Below are 15,459 nucleotides of genomic sequence, written 5' to 3'. Positions count from 1 at the left end.
CCAGAGCTTGCCTGGCCCTGGCCTCTGCCAGCCTGGGTCACCTCCAGCCTCGGCCGTGGCCTCATGGACGGGGCTGAGCTGCCCAGAGCTTGCCTGGCCCTGGCCTCTGCAGACCTGGGTCACCTCCAGCCTCGGCCGTGGCCTCATGGACGGGGCTGAGCTGCCCGGTTCCTTCCCGGGGCCGGAAGCTCCCGCAGCTGTCCACTGCTCGTGCTCCGGCCTGGTCACGGAGCGCCCGTTTCACTCCTCTGTGAGCGGGCACGCGGGCGCCGCTGGCGTCTGGCTGGGCCGTTGCGTTATTTCTGGACGTCACGCTTGGGTCGGGTTTCCTGTTTCAAGAGTGAGGCCGCAGGAGCTCCCGGCAAGCGCCGAGATCCGTGGCTGCGGCCAGATGCGGCCCTGCCGGTTTGCGGTACCCCTCGAGGCAGGACTGGTTTGTGCACTTGCTGGTGGCTGCGTTGGCGTCACAGAGTAGGGGCTGGTGGTGTGGCACGGCGGGGGAAGCCTCCTCTCGAGACCCTGGCGTCTCACATCAGGGCGCTGGTTCAAGCCCTGGCTGCCCTGTTTCTGACCCAGCTCCCCACTAACGTGCCTGGGAAAGCACGTGGGTCCCGCCACCCACGTGGGAGACCTGGCTGGAGCTCTGGGCTTTGGCTTCGGCCTGGACCAGCACCGGTCTCTGCTGCAGCCGTCTGGGGAGTGAACCAGCGGGTGGAAGATCTCTCCCTCTCTCTGCCACTCACTCGCTCTGCCTTTCAAATAATGAATCTTTAAAAAGTCGGAGGGTGGTGTCTCACAGCGTGGGAGTGGATTCAGGTTTCAGCGGCCACAGCCGCACCGCGGCGCCCACGAAGCACTGTCCACCCCTGCTTCTGTGCTCCAGAGACCGCTGTGGCCTTGACCCTGGAAATACTTCCATCCCATACACCCGAGGTCTGCCGGCTCCGGCCTGCAGTCGCCTCCCGAGCCCACGCCTGGCTTCCGCCCTGGTGGGTGTCCGGACTCAGTCCTCCTGGGGTCAGCACCAGTGTGTTCCCCGTGTCTCTCCTCCTCAGGCTCTGGCCTGGGGGAGGTGGACACCTGCTGATGAGAGCGCCCGCCTGGCTGTCCCTGATCCGCAGAGCCGTTCTGTGGTGGCTGCGCTCAGCGTCGGCCTGCCTGGGGTCCTCTGAGAGCGCTGAATCCTGCCCACAGTGGGCCCTGTGATGGGGAGCCAGCGAGGTGACCAGCCTGCCACAGGACGGGACGGGGTCCTCCGGGAGGCCCTGCAGCCTGGGGCCACCACCCTGCCCTGGGGCACAGCCCCTCCCCCCTGCCCTGGGGCACAGCCCCTCCAGCCCCGGAGGAGCCAGTCATCTCCTCCCCCTCCTTTTATTTATTTGAAACTCAAGTTACAGAGAGACAGAGAGAGAGATCTTCCACTAGCTTGTTCATTTTCCATCTCTGGTTTGCTCCCGAATGGCTGCAGGGGCCTGGGCTGGGCCAGGATGAAGCCAGGAGCCAGGAGCCTCTTCTGGGTCTCCCACATGGGTGCAGGGCCCAAGCACTTGGGCCATCTCCACTGCCTTCCCAGGCCACCAGCACGGAGCTGGATCGGAAGAGGAGCAGAGACTCCAACCGGCACCCGCATGGGATGCTGAGGCTACAGGAGGGGCTTTACCTGCCAGCCCCGGGTCACTTTCTTTATAGAGTTCATGTACAGCAGCTGGGGACCCTCCCCAGCCTTGGGTGCTGTGCGTGAGGGAGGGGCCAGGGGCTCCGGGCTGGTTTGAGCCCCGCCTCTCGGACCACCTGTGCTTCTCCCACCTGCACTGCTTTGGCTGGAAACCCAGAGTAGACCCCTCCCGGTGAGGGTTTTATGGGAGGGGGCGCAGCTTCTCAGGTGTTCCCTTTCTGTGTCCCTGTCGGGTGCCCTCCCGTCGTGGGGGCTGGATACCAGCAAGAACACGACAGCGTGAACCGTGTTCATTCTGTCTCCTGCTACGCTGTGCTCACCGGAGCAGCCAGCAGTGGTGTGGAGAGCTGGGGGGGTGCAGTAGGTGCACCCGGATCCCTGAGCTGCGGGTGCTGTCTGGTCCGACCCAGCCTCTGCACCGTGGGAGCTGCCGCGACACGGGGCGTCTGGCACTTACCGCCTGCCGTTGGGGACCAGGCCTCGCTGTCATGTTGCACTCCCTGCGTGACCCAGCAGTGGCAGCAGGTCTGATCCTGGTACAGGTGGAGGAACGGCTCTGTGGGGCTGCAAGGCCTCACCCAAGTGCAGGCCAGGACAGCCCCCGCTGGCCGCCCCTGCAGCCAACCAGCAGTTTTGTCCTGTGCTGTCCAACAGCAGGGCCCAGGGGCCTGTCAGCTCAGCACGCAGTTGGCCTGTGTTTTGCCACCTGCAGACCAGGGGGTCTGTGGCTTTCCTGGTGTAGTCTGGCTCCAGGCGCCTGCTGGAGCCTGCCGTAGACCATGTCCTCCCTCTGACCGCCTCCCTCCTCCCTCCTGTCCTGATGGCCAAGAGCCCATGTGTCGTGTCTTTTTTTTTTTTTTTTTTTTAAGATTTGTTTATTTATTTGAAAGGCAGAGTTTCAGAGAGACAGAGGCAGAGAGAGAGGTCTTCCATCTGCTGGTTCACTCCCCAGATGGCTGCAATGGTTGATCCAAAGTCAGGATGCAGGAGTCTCCTGTGTGGGTGCGGGGGCCCAAGCACTTGGGCCATCTTCTGCTGCTTTCCCAGGCCATCAGCAGAGAGCTGGATCGGAAGTGGAGCAGCCAGGACTTGAACCAGTGTCCATATGGGATGCTGGCACTGCAGGCGGTGGCTTTGCCCGGCGTGTCATGAATTAATCCAGTCTTCCCGTCGCAGGGCCCCTGCAGGATTCCCCATCCCGGGGCCCTGCCCCTGCTGTCTGTCCCTGTGCCTCGGGTTGAGGCCATTTGTGGTATGATGGGATTTTCTCCCTTGCACTTACATGGTGGTTGCGTCTGATCTCGCTCTGTCGGGAAAGATCGAGGTTTTGCATCTCAGGGTACACAGAGGGGAAGTGTCTGAGAGCGACAGGCGTAGCTCAGGGACGTGGGGGACACTTGTTCCTGTCCTGTAAGCTGTGTGGTGGGTGTGAGCTGGCGCTGCCCCTGCTGCACCTGTGCAGGCATGGCTAATTGATCCCAGACTCCTTCAGTGCAGCGCTCTCTGGTCTGAGACCCACCCCTCAGTACTGCAGGCAGATGCCACCCGTGGGTCAGCAAGGATAAGTAGGAGGACACCCGTCCGTCCATTCTGCCCGTATTAGCACAGCGTCCCCGCCCAGGTAGCTGTAGGAGCGGGCCCCGAGCTGGCGCCCGTCACTACTCCCTGGCCCAGACGATAGTCGCATGCCGGAAATGTCGTTTGTCCGGCTGGAGCCGGTAGCACCCGGCAGGGGCAGGTGCAGCGGAGGCTCCTGGGAGTCGCAGCTGTCTGCTCCCGGGCAGCTCGGGTCCGCGGCTGTGGCTGGCGCAGCCTCGGCCCTCCAGGCCCTTGTCTGCCGCCCCAGGTGATCAGTGTGGACGGGACAAAGCGGCGGACGCTCCTGGAGGATAAGCTGCCGCACATCTTCGGGTTCACGCTGCTGGGGGACTTCATCTACTGGACGGACTGGCAGCGGCGCAGCATCGAGCGGGTGCACAAGGTCAAGGCCAGTCGGGACGTCATCATCGACCAGCTGCCTGACCTGATGGGGCTCAAGGCCGTGAACGTGGCCAAGGTCGTCGGTGAGTCGGGGGCCCACGCCGTGGCTGTGCCGCGCTGGCTGGGAGGACCCACATGGCCGTGGGGGGCCGCTCTGGAGGGCAGGACGGCGGCTGGGGGTGGGATGTTGACAGGACATGGTCAGTGGTGTGGCCCGGGGTTGTTGGTCGCCATTGCTGTATTTGTGGCTGTGTTGTTGAGTGCCTGTGTGTGCTAGGCCCTGACAGAGCCCCTCAGTGCCCAAAGCAACCCTGTTGTCACGGGGTGGTGGTGGTGGGGTGGTGGGAGCGCAGCTGCTCAGTGAGCAGGCAGCCAAGCTGGGCAGTCACCCCGGGTCTGCCCTGACCTCCCAGAGGCTGTGGTCGCTGTCCAGGGTGTCCAGGCCTGGGCCCCGCAGAAATCTCGCCCAGGAGGTCTTTGTTGGACACAGTGATTTCCCTCTGGAAAGGAATCCGGATGCAGGTGCACAGGTTACACTGGACGCCGTGGCCGCAGGGCCGGGCCAGGGCCAGGGCCGGCGGCTCCATGGGGCCCGGGGCCTGGCTCCTGCCTGCACTGTGCGGGCAGATCAGGGAGTGGACGAACGCGAGCCCAGTCTTGCTGCCAGGTTGCTTGTAGTCTGGTGGGTCCAGTGCCCCGCCTGGCTGCATCCAGGAAGTGGGGGTGACTGAGTGTGGGACGGGGGCGGGGGGTGGGGGGAGGGCGGCTGAGCAAGGGCCTGGCCGGAGGCAGTCGGGGTGGCCGTGGGGGCAGTCTCTGTCGAAGCCCTGCCCGCTGCAGACCCGGGGCTCCGAGTGATGTCCGGAACAGAGCCGTGAAAGCCCGCGGCTCCGAGTGGGCTGAGACGGCGGGGCTGTGATCTGGAGCTGAGGCGTCGGCTGCCTCCGGCTCTCCCTTGGTCTGGGAAAAGATGATTTTTTTAGCTGAAATACTTCACACCAATGTGAAACCGACCTTAGCAGTGCCGCGGCGGCAGGCTGAGGTCAGAGGCTGGTCTGTAGAGAGGGCCGCTCCGGTCACCGCTCCCATAGCCCAGAGGCGCCTGCAGCTGCGCCATAAACCCTGACTCTGGGAGGTCCCTGGGGGTGGCAGTGAACTGAAGGGTCCCAGGAGGCGAGCCCTGGTTCCCGTGGGCTCCCCACTCCCGGTCCCCTCGGCTGCCGGCGCCCTCGCCGCGCTCCCCTGCAGGCCGTGCGTTCGCTTCCAGGCACCAACCCGTGCGCGGACGGGAACGGCGGCTGCAGCCACCTCTGCTTCTTCACGCCCCGCGCCACCAAGTGCGGCTGCCCCATCGGCTTGGAGCTGCTCAGCGACCTGCAGACCTGCATTGTGCCCGAGGCCTTCCTGGTGTTCACCAGCCGGGCCGCCATCCACAGGATCTCCCTGGAGACCCACACCAACGACGTGGCCATCCCGCTCACGGGCGTGAAGGAGGCCTCGGCGCTGGACTTCGACGTGTGCAGCAGCCACATCTACTGGACGGACGTCAGCCTGAAGGTAGCGTCTGCAGTGGGCGGGGCGGCCAGGGCTCGGCGCCTGTCACTGACGAGAGTGGTGGGGTTTGTTGCAAGTAGATTCAGGCTGATGACAAGCAGGGGTGGGTATGGCAAGCAGACCCGGTGGACACACACACCCTGGCTTCTGAGGGGTAGCCCGGGGCCTAACTGACAGTGACCGCCGCCCCCCGCCCCCAGTGCCTGTCCGCATGGCGCATCCCTTCATTCAGAGCTCAAGTGCAGGGCCCGCGTTGTGGCGTAGCGGGTTTAGCTTCTGCCCGTGACGCCGGCATCCCATTCAAGTACTGGTTCGAGTCCCGGCTGCTCCACTTCCGATGCAGCTCTCTGCTAATGCGCCTGGGAAAAGCAGCAGATGATGGCCCACGTGGGAGATCTGGGTGGAGCTCCAGGCTCCTGGCTTCAGCCTGGCCCAGCCATTGTGGCCGTTTAGGGAGTGAACCAGGGGATAGAAGATAATCTCGCTCTTTCTCTGTCTCTTTGTAACCCTACCTTTCAAATACATAAAGAAGTCTGAAAAGGCAAACTGGATGGTGTTGCCATGTAGCAGGTTAAGCTGCTGCCTGCAGCGCCGGCCTCCCACGTGGGCACCGGTTCACGTCCCGGCTGCTTCACTTCCCATCCAGCTTCCTGCCACCGCGCCTGGGGAAGCAGCAGAAGACGGCCCAGAGCTTGTGCCCTCGTGCCCACGCGGGAGACCCAGATGGAGCTCCAGGCTCCTCCTGGCTTCTGCCTGGCCCAGCTCTGGCTGCTGCAGCCACATGGGGGAGTGAACCAGCACTTGGGCCATCTTCTGCTTTTCCAGCTGCCTTAGCAGGGAGCTGAATCAGAGTGGAGCAGTTGGGGCTCAAGCTGGGACGCTGGCGCTGCAGGCAGTGGCTTAACCCGCTACTCCACAGCGCCGGCCCCCTCTTGTATTTTATTGGTCCCTTGGGGTAGTTTCAGCGGTGAGATCGCGGGTGTGAGCTGCACGTCTTGAAGACTTGAGAGCGATGTCTGTGTGAGGTTTGCATGATGCACGTGGCCACGCCCAGGTTGCTTTTCCTACAAGGGTGCTGTTGGGCTGCGCGTTGAATGCTCACCCTTGGACGCCCAGTGCTGGCCAGCCGGTCCCGAGCGCAGTCGCCGGCTGCTCCGGGGCCTCTGACGCCTGCCCCTCCCCTCCCCCGCCCCAGACCATCAGCCGCGCCTTCATGAACGGCAGCTCCGTGGAGCACGTGATCGAGTTTGGCCTCGACTACCCCGAGGGCATGGCTGTCGACTGGATGGGCAGGAACCTCTACTGGGCCGACACCGGCACCAACAGGATAGAAGTGGCCCGGCTGGACGGGCGGTTCCGGCAGGTCCTGGTGTGGAGGGACTTGGACAACCCCAGGTCGCTGGCCCTGGATCCCACCAAAGGGTAAGGGTACGGGCCCCCACCTTTCCCCCGTCAGCCCGTGCGGCGGCGTCTGCGCTCAGTATGACAGCTGTGCCGGCTGCCACTAGCTTGCACGTGGCCTGGACTGGCGGGACACCAAGGCCAGAGTGTTGGCAGGGGGCCGGAAGCTGCTGTGCCAGGCACCAAGCTGGCCACTGTCGCCTGGGCCTCCTGGGAGCCTGCACGGGGCAGGTGTCCGTGCCCTTGATCGCCCAGATGTGCAGCGGAGGCTCGGGGACCCGCCCGGGGTCAGTAGGCAGTGGAGCGGGGTGAGGCCAGCAGGTGCCTCTTGGGCTCCCTCCGGGCCTCTGTTCCTCACTACGAGGCCCGGCTGCCCCAGGAGAGCTGGCCTTGAGGTCCTTGGATTCCGGGCTGCTCAGAATGGGCTCCTCGGGGCTGCTGGGCCACAGCTAGGCCCGCTCGAGAGGCACAGGGGCCTGGCGCCCTCTTGGGGCCTGGGGGCCTGGGTTTTCTTCCTGGTACCCACCCTGTAGCCTGACCGTGACGGGGCTGGAACAGCCCAGACGCTGCGTGGTGCCACTCTGATGGGCACGGAAGGCAGACTTGCGACAGCGGAGGGGCAGGTTTTTGCAAGAAAAATTAGGAGTTTCCGGACGAGGACGAGATCCTTTCTGGGTCTGTCGAGGAGGAGGAGGAGGAAGAGGAGGAGGAGGAGGAGCCGCTGGGGGAGGCGGCGTGGGGCTGAGCTCGAATCCCGGTGCCGCGGTGCCTCCCGGCCTGGTCCTGGCGCTCGCGGTCTCCCCCAGCCTGGTTCGCGTCCGTCCCTGCGGCAGTGCCTGCATGTGAATGCTTTAGCGCCTGCTTTTGTGTCTTGGTGGGCGTTCAGCTGCCTTGCAGGTGCCTCTGCAGGAGCTCAGGGAGGAGCCCGGGGACAGCCCCAGCAGGGCCTCAGCCGGGTCTCCAGGAAGCGGGGGGCTGACGGGGGAGCTGGTGAGGGCCACCTGGCCCCTGCACCGGAAGTGGACTCAGCCCTGCGCCCGCCCCCCGTGCCTCCCAGCTACATCTACTGGACGGAGTGGGGCGGCAAGCCGAGGATCGTGCGCGCCTTCATGGACGGCACCAACTGCGTGACGCTGGTGGACAAAGTGGGCCGTGCCAATGACCTCACCATCGACTACGCCGACCAGCGCCTCTACTGGACTGACCTGGACACCAACATGATCGAGTCGTCCGACATGCTGGGTGAGCGGCCGGGCGGCCGGGCTCGGCCCTCCACGCCGGCACCCGTGCTGTAGCCGGGGTTTGGGGAGAGGCCTGATGTTTGCCGGCCATTTCCCGTGCTGCTGCTGGGTCCCGGCTTCTGGCAAACCCTGCTACCGAGACTCTCATCTGATCCCACGCCTGCGGCGGAGGTGTGCGTCGATGGGGAGACCGGCTCAGGGAGGCCGTGCGGCGTGGTCTCCAGTTACAGGCCCAGGGGTTGGGGAGCCCCCCGGAGCCCAGGGCCACTACCTGTGCCCGCCATTGTGCTGGGAGCTTGCTCGGGCTCCCAGCATCCCCTGTGGGTGCTCTTGTCCCCCTGTTCCCTGGGTTGGGGGAGTGGAACGCCAGACGGGCTGGGGCTCTGTGGGCTCGGGTCTGGGCCCCCAGGCAGACGAGGGGGCAGATCACCGCGGCTCCCGTTTGCAGGGGTGTGGTTGTGCCCATTTTGCAGATGAAGAACCTGAGGTGTGGGCGAGCGGAACGCCTCGTCCCAGGGCCGGAGCTAGGAGCTGGCGTCTCGGGAGGGCGGGCTGCACCCTGAGGCTCCCAGTGCCGGGGTCGCAAGGCCGGGCGTGAGGGCTCTGGCCCGAGGTGAGACCAGTCACAGCACGGCCATGGTGGCCGGAGGTGACGAAGCTCGCCCATCACCCGGTGTGCGGACGGGCTGCGGGCAAGGCAGCCAAAACTGAAACCCCAGAGCATGGCCACCCTGTGCCAAGGGCCTAGCCGGCCCCTGCCTCGTGCAGTTTCCCCTCTGCCTGCCTCAGATGCCACGCAGTGCCTGCCTGGTTAACGCAGGGACGCCGGAGGGCCGTGGCAGCACCTGGTTAACTGGGGGGGGGGCTGCAGGGCCGTGGCAGTGCCTGGTTAACCGTGGGGGGGCCGGAGGGCCGTGGCAGTGCCTGGTTGATCGTGGCGGGGCTACAGGGCTGTGGCAGTGCCTGGTTAACCATGGGGGGACGCTGGAGGGCCATGGCAGCACCTGGTTAACTGGTGGGGGGGGGCGCAGGTCTGTGGCAGTGCCTGGTTAACTGTGGGAGGCTGGAGTAGCAGCCCCTGGCGTGGCCCCGGCGCTCTGCTGTCATGCATGTGCCCCGGTTCCCCGGGTGATGATGGTCGCTCGCTGGCAGAGCTCCTGGGGCGCGAGGTCTCTGACCTGGTGCGGGGGAAGCCTCTCTCAGCTCGGGCCCGGCCGCGTGTGTCACGGGGAGGCCGTCCTGAGGCCCTTTTTAAAGTGACCGTTCCCGGGGATGAAATCATCAACTTCCAGACTGGACACGGGTGGGCTTTGGCGCAGCGGTTAAGGCGCCACTCGGGACAGCCGCATCCCGCAGCCAAGTGCCTGGGCTGGAGCCCGGCTCCACTTCCCATCCAGCTTCCTGTTGATGCACCTGCAAGGCACAGCTCACGGCTCAAGTTCATCCGTCTCTGCTGCCCGTGTGGGGCCTGGAGTCGATCTCCAATTTCTTTTTTTAAAGATTTATTTATTTATTTGAAAGTCAGAGTTACAGAGAGAGAGGAGATGCAGAGAGAGATAGACAGAGAGAGGTCTTCCATCCTCTGGTTCACTCCCCAGTTGGCCACAAAGGCTGGAGCTGAGCTGATCCAAAGCCAGGAGCCAGGAGCCACCTCTGGGTCTCCCACGCGGGTGCAGGGGCCCAAGCACTTGTACCATTTTCTACTGCTTTCCCAGACCACAGCAGAGAGCTGGATCGGAAGTGGAGCAGCTGGGACTTGAGCCAGCGCCCAGGGGATGCTGGTGTTACAGATGCGGGCATTGATGGACAGGGCTTTCCCACGGCCACGTGCTCAGGAGTGGGGAGCCGGGTGGCCCAGGCTGGGGGACCCCAGAGCTTGGTTTGTTAAAATGGGATTTTCCAGTGCCGTGCAGCCGGCCAAGCTCAGAGCGCTGAAGGAGCACGGCACAGGTGGCTCCTTCAGAGACGGGGGGCGGCTCTGGCGCCCCCGCCCCTGCTCCCAGCCCCCAGCTCCTCCCCACGTGTCCCAGCAGCCACCTCGGCCCGTCACTGCCTCTGGTGCTGTCTGGGTGGATAAGCTTTGCTGTCACAGAACCTTCTAGAAGCATGTCCTATGGCAGGTGCTGTTTTGTGTCCTGCTGCTCCCACCTGGCCCGTGGGCTGTGGTTTCTGTTCCTGGGCCACTTCTGTCACGTGAAGACCCCCTGGGGGGCCCCTGGGGGCCGGCGTCTGGGTGGTTGCTGGCCTGCGGCTCTCTGTAGGACTTGGCACTGGGGACGGTGCCATGCGTGCAGGCCCCTGGCGGGGAGGCTCGGCTGCGGGTGAGCCCGTGGGTGCCGCGGCCGGGCCGTGCTGACACCGCGGGGGTGGGCGGTCTCCCCGCAGGTCAGGGGCGGGTCGTGATCGCCGACGACCTCCCGCACCCCTTCGGCCTCACGCAGTACAGCGACTACATCTACTGGACCGACTGGAACCTGCACAGCATCGAGCGGGCCGACAAGACCAGCGGCCGCAACCGCACCCTCATCCAGGGCCAGCTGGACTTTGTGATGGACATCCTGGTGTTCCACTCATCGCGGCAGGACGGCCTGAACGACTGCGTGCCTGGCAATGGGCAGTGCGGGCAGCTGTGCCTCGCCATCCCTGGGGGCCGCCGCTGCGGCTGCGCCTCGCACTACACCCTGGACCCCAGCACCCACAACTGCAGCCGTGAGTGCCTGCCCCTGCAGCAGCCGGGCCGTGGGGCTCCTCAGCCGGGTGCACGGGGATGGCTGAGCAGGTCGTGCGCTACACAGAGTCGGTGGAGCTGCCTGGTGGCCTCGGCCGAGCTATGGGGTCTGTGAGGCATCTCTGGATGTGAAAACCTACCTCTAGGGGGCGCTCTGCACTGTTCCATGCATTCAGCGAGGGACTCCCCCGGCCCCTGCTTATTCCCAGACAAGGAGCCCCAGGCACAGAGCGGTGCGGTCACCTGCTCAAGGCCACACAGCTGGGCTCGGGCTGGCTCTGGGCGGCCATGCCGTCTCCTAGTGGCCTCTGTGTGTGTGTGTGTGGGGGGGCATCTTGTTCTTCTACAGTGATAAGAACAGGGACATTCAGGAGCCAGGGGTGACTTCCTGTGTCCCTGCTGTGGGTACTGCTGTGACAGCTGCAGTGTCCGTAGCTCAGCTCCGCGCCGCAGGCCACAGTTCTCACAGCGTGGCGTCACCCGGGCCCTCTCTGCCCTGGGCTCGTGCAAGCCCTGAGCTGGCCGGCGCTGGGCCTGGCTCCCTGCAGCCCGGTTCCCCGTGACCCCGCTGCTCATGGCCCTCCCGGGGGTGAGCCTGGGGGCTCAGGAGGCCGTGCCAGGGCCAGGAGCAGATGTTGTCACCTGGGTTCCCTCTCCGCGGCCGGCAGACCTGGGATGACACTTTGGATTTCAGGACGCGTGCCCTGGGGTGGCCTCCACGCGGGCCGAGTGCCATGTCTGCACCAGGCCACAAGGGCTCCTGTCTGGACCCGTTCCGCCGTGAAGGAGGGGCCCTGGGAAGCAGGTTCTTTGTGTCCCCGTGTCACTCTGAGGAGGCCCAGGAACAGCTCCGGGCGCCCCCAGGCCCCAGCTCCCTTGAAAACCAAGACCCAGGGCCGCAGGGAGACTGCGCCTTACTGGGCTTCCAGGCGTCGGCACGCGGCTCCCTGCTGTCCCGTTATCTGCGGCTCACCGGCCCCACTCCCCGAGGCCCGTCCCCTCCTGGTGCCGTCAGCCGCCCACATGGGCGTGCGTGGGTGGACCGCAGGCTACTCGTGGGTGACACACGTGTTCATGGCTCTGAGTGGGGGCTTCGCTGCCATTCCTTTCCTTTGGTCCTGAGTTCTAATGGTAAATGCCGTCCCCGGTTCAGAGCTGACACCTGCCCTTGCACACAACGGGGGGGCACAGCCTTTGTCCTGTGGTCTTCCTCCGCGGACATCCAGCCGTGCAGGTGCGGGTGTGCTTTTCAGAGTCCAGCGGGAGGGAGGCCAGCTGTCCGTCTGTCCATCCACCCGTCCGTCCTTCCGCCTGTCCGTCCATCTGCCTGTCCTGGCCGCGTCCCCTGCAGCCTGCGGGCGCCAACGTGCCGCCCACTGGTCTCTTTGCTTTGCTCCAGCGCCCACCGCCTTCTTGCTGTTCAGCCAGAAATGTGCCATCAGCCGGATGATCCCGGACGACCAGCGCAGCCCGGACCTCGTCCTGCCCCTGCACGGGCTGCGGAACGTCCGCGCCATCGACTACGACCCGCTGGACAGGTTCATCTACTGGGTGGACGGGCGCCAGACCATCAGGCGCGCCAAGGACGACGGCACCCAGGCAAGTGCACCGCCGCTTCCGTGGGGAGACCCCTGGCCGCCGCCCCCTGTGCAGCCTGGCCCTGGTCAGGGTGAACGGTAACGTCACTGGCAGGTGCCATCCTGAGCCGTGTGGGACCCTGGGCCTGGCCAAGCCCGGGGGAGACCCCCTGTGCAGGGCGACCGTGCCTGCGTGGGCGTGGGTGCTGTTGGTCACGCCCATTTATCCTTTATCTCGTGGTCCACTCTCCCGTGAGCCTGTGCGTCGGTGCTCTGTGCCGACAGCACGCAGGGCTCATGGGAGAAGCAGTGCTGGGGCACAGCGCTCAAAACCCCAGAAGCAAAGGGTCCCCCGTCCGTGGAGCGCCCGGCGCAGGCCTGTGCCGCGGGAAGCTTGCTTCCGTTGCCCGTTCCTGGTTTCTGGGTGGTTTCCGGTGTCTGCTGAGCAGGTGGAGTGTCCGCCACGGCCTGCTGTGCCAGAGGCCCGGGGCCCAGGATGGCGCTCACCCCAGACGGCCGAGCCTTTGGGAGGGGCCCTGGAGGGGGGCCTCAGGTCGTGGGGTGTGGCCCCTCGAGCTCTGCAGAGGGTCCTCATGGAGCCCGAGTTTGGGATTGGCCCCTCTCTGCCCCGTCCTCCGTGCGTGCCGCTGCCCTCACTGGAGGCCGTGCTGATGGGGCTGTGTGGTCTTGGCCTGGAACCCCCTCACTGTGAGCTGACCGTTGACCTGCCCTCGCAGGAAAGCTGGCTCCTTGGGGGTTTGCTGTGGCAGTGCGGGGCTGCCTCATGCACGTTTCTGGCCTGCCCTAAGCTGGAGGCTGGCACTGTTTGTCCAGCTGGCTGGCCCTTTGCCAAGGTATGTCGCCCAGCGCCAGTGCCGAGTTCACAGGTCATAGCGCCAGGTGTGTGTCCTCGGCTGGTGGTGGAGGTCACAGGCGGCTGGGATCTCTGTGGGAGCAGTCGGGGCAGAAGTTATAGAAGCAGGTGCCTGCCCTGTGCTGGGTGTGGGGACAGCTGGGTGCCCGTCCTGTGCTGGGTGTGGGTGACAGAAGCCCGCCCTGTGCTGGGTGTGGGGACAGAAGCCCGCCCTGTGCTGGGTGTGGAGACAGCCGGGCACCCGCCCTGTGCTGGGTGTGGGGAGAGAAGCCTGCCCTGTACTGGGTGTAGGTGACAGAAGCCCGCCCTGTGCTGGGTGTGGGGACAGCCGGGCACCCGCCCTGTGCTGGGTGTGGGGACAGAAGCCCGCCCTGTGCTGGGTGCGGGGACAGAAGCCTGCCCTGTGCTGGGTGTGGGTGACAGAAGCCTGCCCTGTGCTGGGTGTGGGGACAGCTGGGCACCCGCCCTGTGCTGGGTGCGGGGACAGAAGCCTGCCCTGTGCTGGGTGTAGGTGACAGAAGCCTGCCCTGTGCTGGGTGTGGGGACAGAAGCCCGCCCTCTGCTGGGTGCGGGGACAGAAGCCTGCCCTGTGCTGGGTGCGGGGACAGAAGCCTGCCCTGTGCTGGGTGCAGGGACAGAAGCCCGCCCTGTGCTGGGTGTGAGGACAGAAGCCTGCCCTGTGCTGGGTGTGGGGACAGCCGGGCACCCGCCCTGTGCTGGGTGCGGGGACAGAAGCCCGCCCTGTGCTGGGTTCGGGGACAGAAGCCTGCCCTGTGCTGGGTGTGGGTGACAGAAGCCCGCCCTGTGCTGGGTGTGAGGACAGAAGCCCACCCTGTGCTGGGTGTGGGGACAGCCGGGCACCTGCCCTGTGCTGGGTGCGGGGACAGAAGCCCGCCCTCTGCTGGACGAGGGTGGCATGTACCGCTCTGCAGGGCCCAGGTGTTAGCTGAGGCCGTGCCTCCTGCTGGCTCCGGTGCTTTGGTGCCTGGAGTGGCCATTGGCAGCCTCGGAGGAGGAAGTGGGCGGAGGCTTTGAAGAAACAGCCTGGAGGAAGGCTCCGCCCTGCTCCTCAGCTGGGAACCCACCCTTCCTGTGGCTCTTGCCGGCTCGGCCCCTGGGGGACCTGGCTCTGCTCCTTCATTCGGGACAGTGGTCATTACCCACTGGATGAGGGCTTGGTGCCGCCCCCGCCCCCACGGGCCGTGTCTGCCCTGATGGCTCCTCCTCCTCGCGCTGGGGTGAGCGTTGCGTGGTGCAGCTGGGCTCTGCGGTCAGCCAGGAAGCCCGAGCGTCTGCCGCCCAGGGAGGGCCGTGGGCCCGGCGGTGTCGCGGGTGCTCGTCCTGGACAGCTGGGGTTTGCAGAGTCCGGGTTTGCCCGGCTTCCGCAGCCTGCCCCGTGCAGTGAGCCAGTCCTGGCCGTGCCGGCCAAGATCCGCGGGCAGGGAGCTCTGTGTGGCGCTGGGGCACGCGCCCAGGCCCGGCAGTGTTGTGGGGCACGGGTGTCGCCCGTGCAGAGCCGAGGTCCTCAGAGCTGCTCTGAGCCTGGAGGGTGGATGCTCTTGGCGGCTGCCGGCGAGGCCAGCCCAGGGCTGCCGTGGTGGGTCCTTTCCAGCCGGATCCAGGAGGCTGGGCCGGGGGCAGGGGCTCCTTTGGGCTGCAAGCCCCCTCCGTTGCCCACCTGGAGACATCGTGTTTCGTCGACACTGAAACAAGCCAAGACAGCCCCCGGTGACCTGCTGGGCGAGGTCGCCCTTGGCTGCCCCCCTTCCTAGAGGCCGAGGGTCTCCCCCCAGCCATCGCAGCCCCGGAGCTCCACGCCCCTCTGTCAGCCAGGTCTCCAGGAGCCGGAACGTGCGGGCTGTCAGGACAGCTTCAGGGGCCAGGTCGTCCCAGGCGCCAGGCTTCTGGGGTGGAGTGCAGCTCTGGGCTCCTCCCGCTTCCTACGCCTGCTCAACCCATCACGTTGGAGGGATCGTGCGGGAGACCCCAAAGCCAGGACACATCCTCCAAATGCAGCCAACGCAGTGCTGTGGGGATAACGGGCTGGGTGGAGGCCCCTGAGAGGCGCTGAGATGGGGTCCCTTTCCCCTCCCCCGCCCCCCGCCTCTTTCCCCGCCCCTGCACCCCCACTCTTTCCCTGCCCCTGCCCCCGCCCCCTGGCCTCTTTCCCCTCCCCTGCCCCTGCCCCCCCCAGCCTCTTTCCCCGCCCCCGCCCCCGGCCTCTTCCCCCACCCCCTTCCCCCACCCCCGCCCCTGCACCCCGGCCTCTTTCCCCTCCCCCGCCCCTGCACCCCGACCTCTTTCCCCGCTCCTGCCCCTGTACCCCGGCCTCTTTCTCCTCCCCCGCCCCTGCACCCCAGCCTCTTTGCCCGCCCCTGCACCCCGGCCTCTTTCCCCTCCCCCGCCCCTGCACCCCGACCTCTTTCCCC

The 15,459-nt window shown here is 66.1% G+C and overlaps 1 protein-coding gene across 3 annotated transcripts in view; it reads left to right on the top strand.

Moving 5' to 3' along the window:
• Positions 1 to 15,459, top strand: part of LRP5 (LDL receptor related protein 5) — a 94,374-nt gene that overhangs the window by 60,349 nt on the left and 18,566 nt on the right. For all 3 annotated transcript variants that reach the window (XM_070065115.1, XM_051827847.2, XM_051827848.2), the window contains exons 8-13: positions 3,522 to 3,738; positions 4,923 to 5,212; positions 6,405 to 6,631; positions 7,668 to 7,852; positions 10,237 to 10,560; positions 11,979 to 12,178. In XM_070065115.1, the coding sequence (XP_069921216.1) occupies positions 3,522 to 3,738; positions 4,923 to 5,212; positions 6,405 to 6,631; positions 7,668 to 7,852; positions 10,237 to 10,560; positions 11,979 to 12,178 (1,443 nt within the window). The remainder of the gene's footprint in view (positions 1 to 3,521; positions 3,739 to 4,922; positions 5,213 to 6,404; positions 6,632 to 7,667; positions 7,853 to 10,236; positions 10,561 to 11,978; positions 12,179 to 15,459) is intronic.

Source organism: Oryctolagus cuniculus, chromosome 1 (assembly GCF_964237555.1).
Source record: "Oryctolagus cuniculus chromosome 1, mOryCun1.1, whole genome shotgun sequence".
NCBI lineage: Eukaryota > Metazoa > Chordata > Mammalia > Lagomorpha > Leporidae > Oryctolagus > Oryctolagus cuniculus.
The sequence above is the reverse complement of the archived record's forward strand: the minus strand, read 5'-3'. Positions and strand labels throughout refer to the sequence as shown.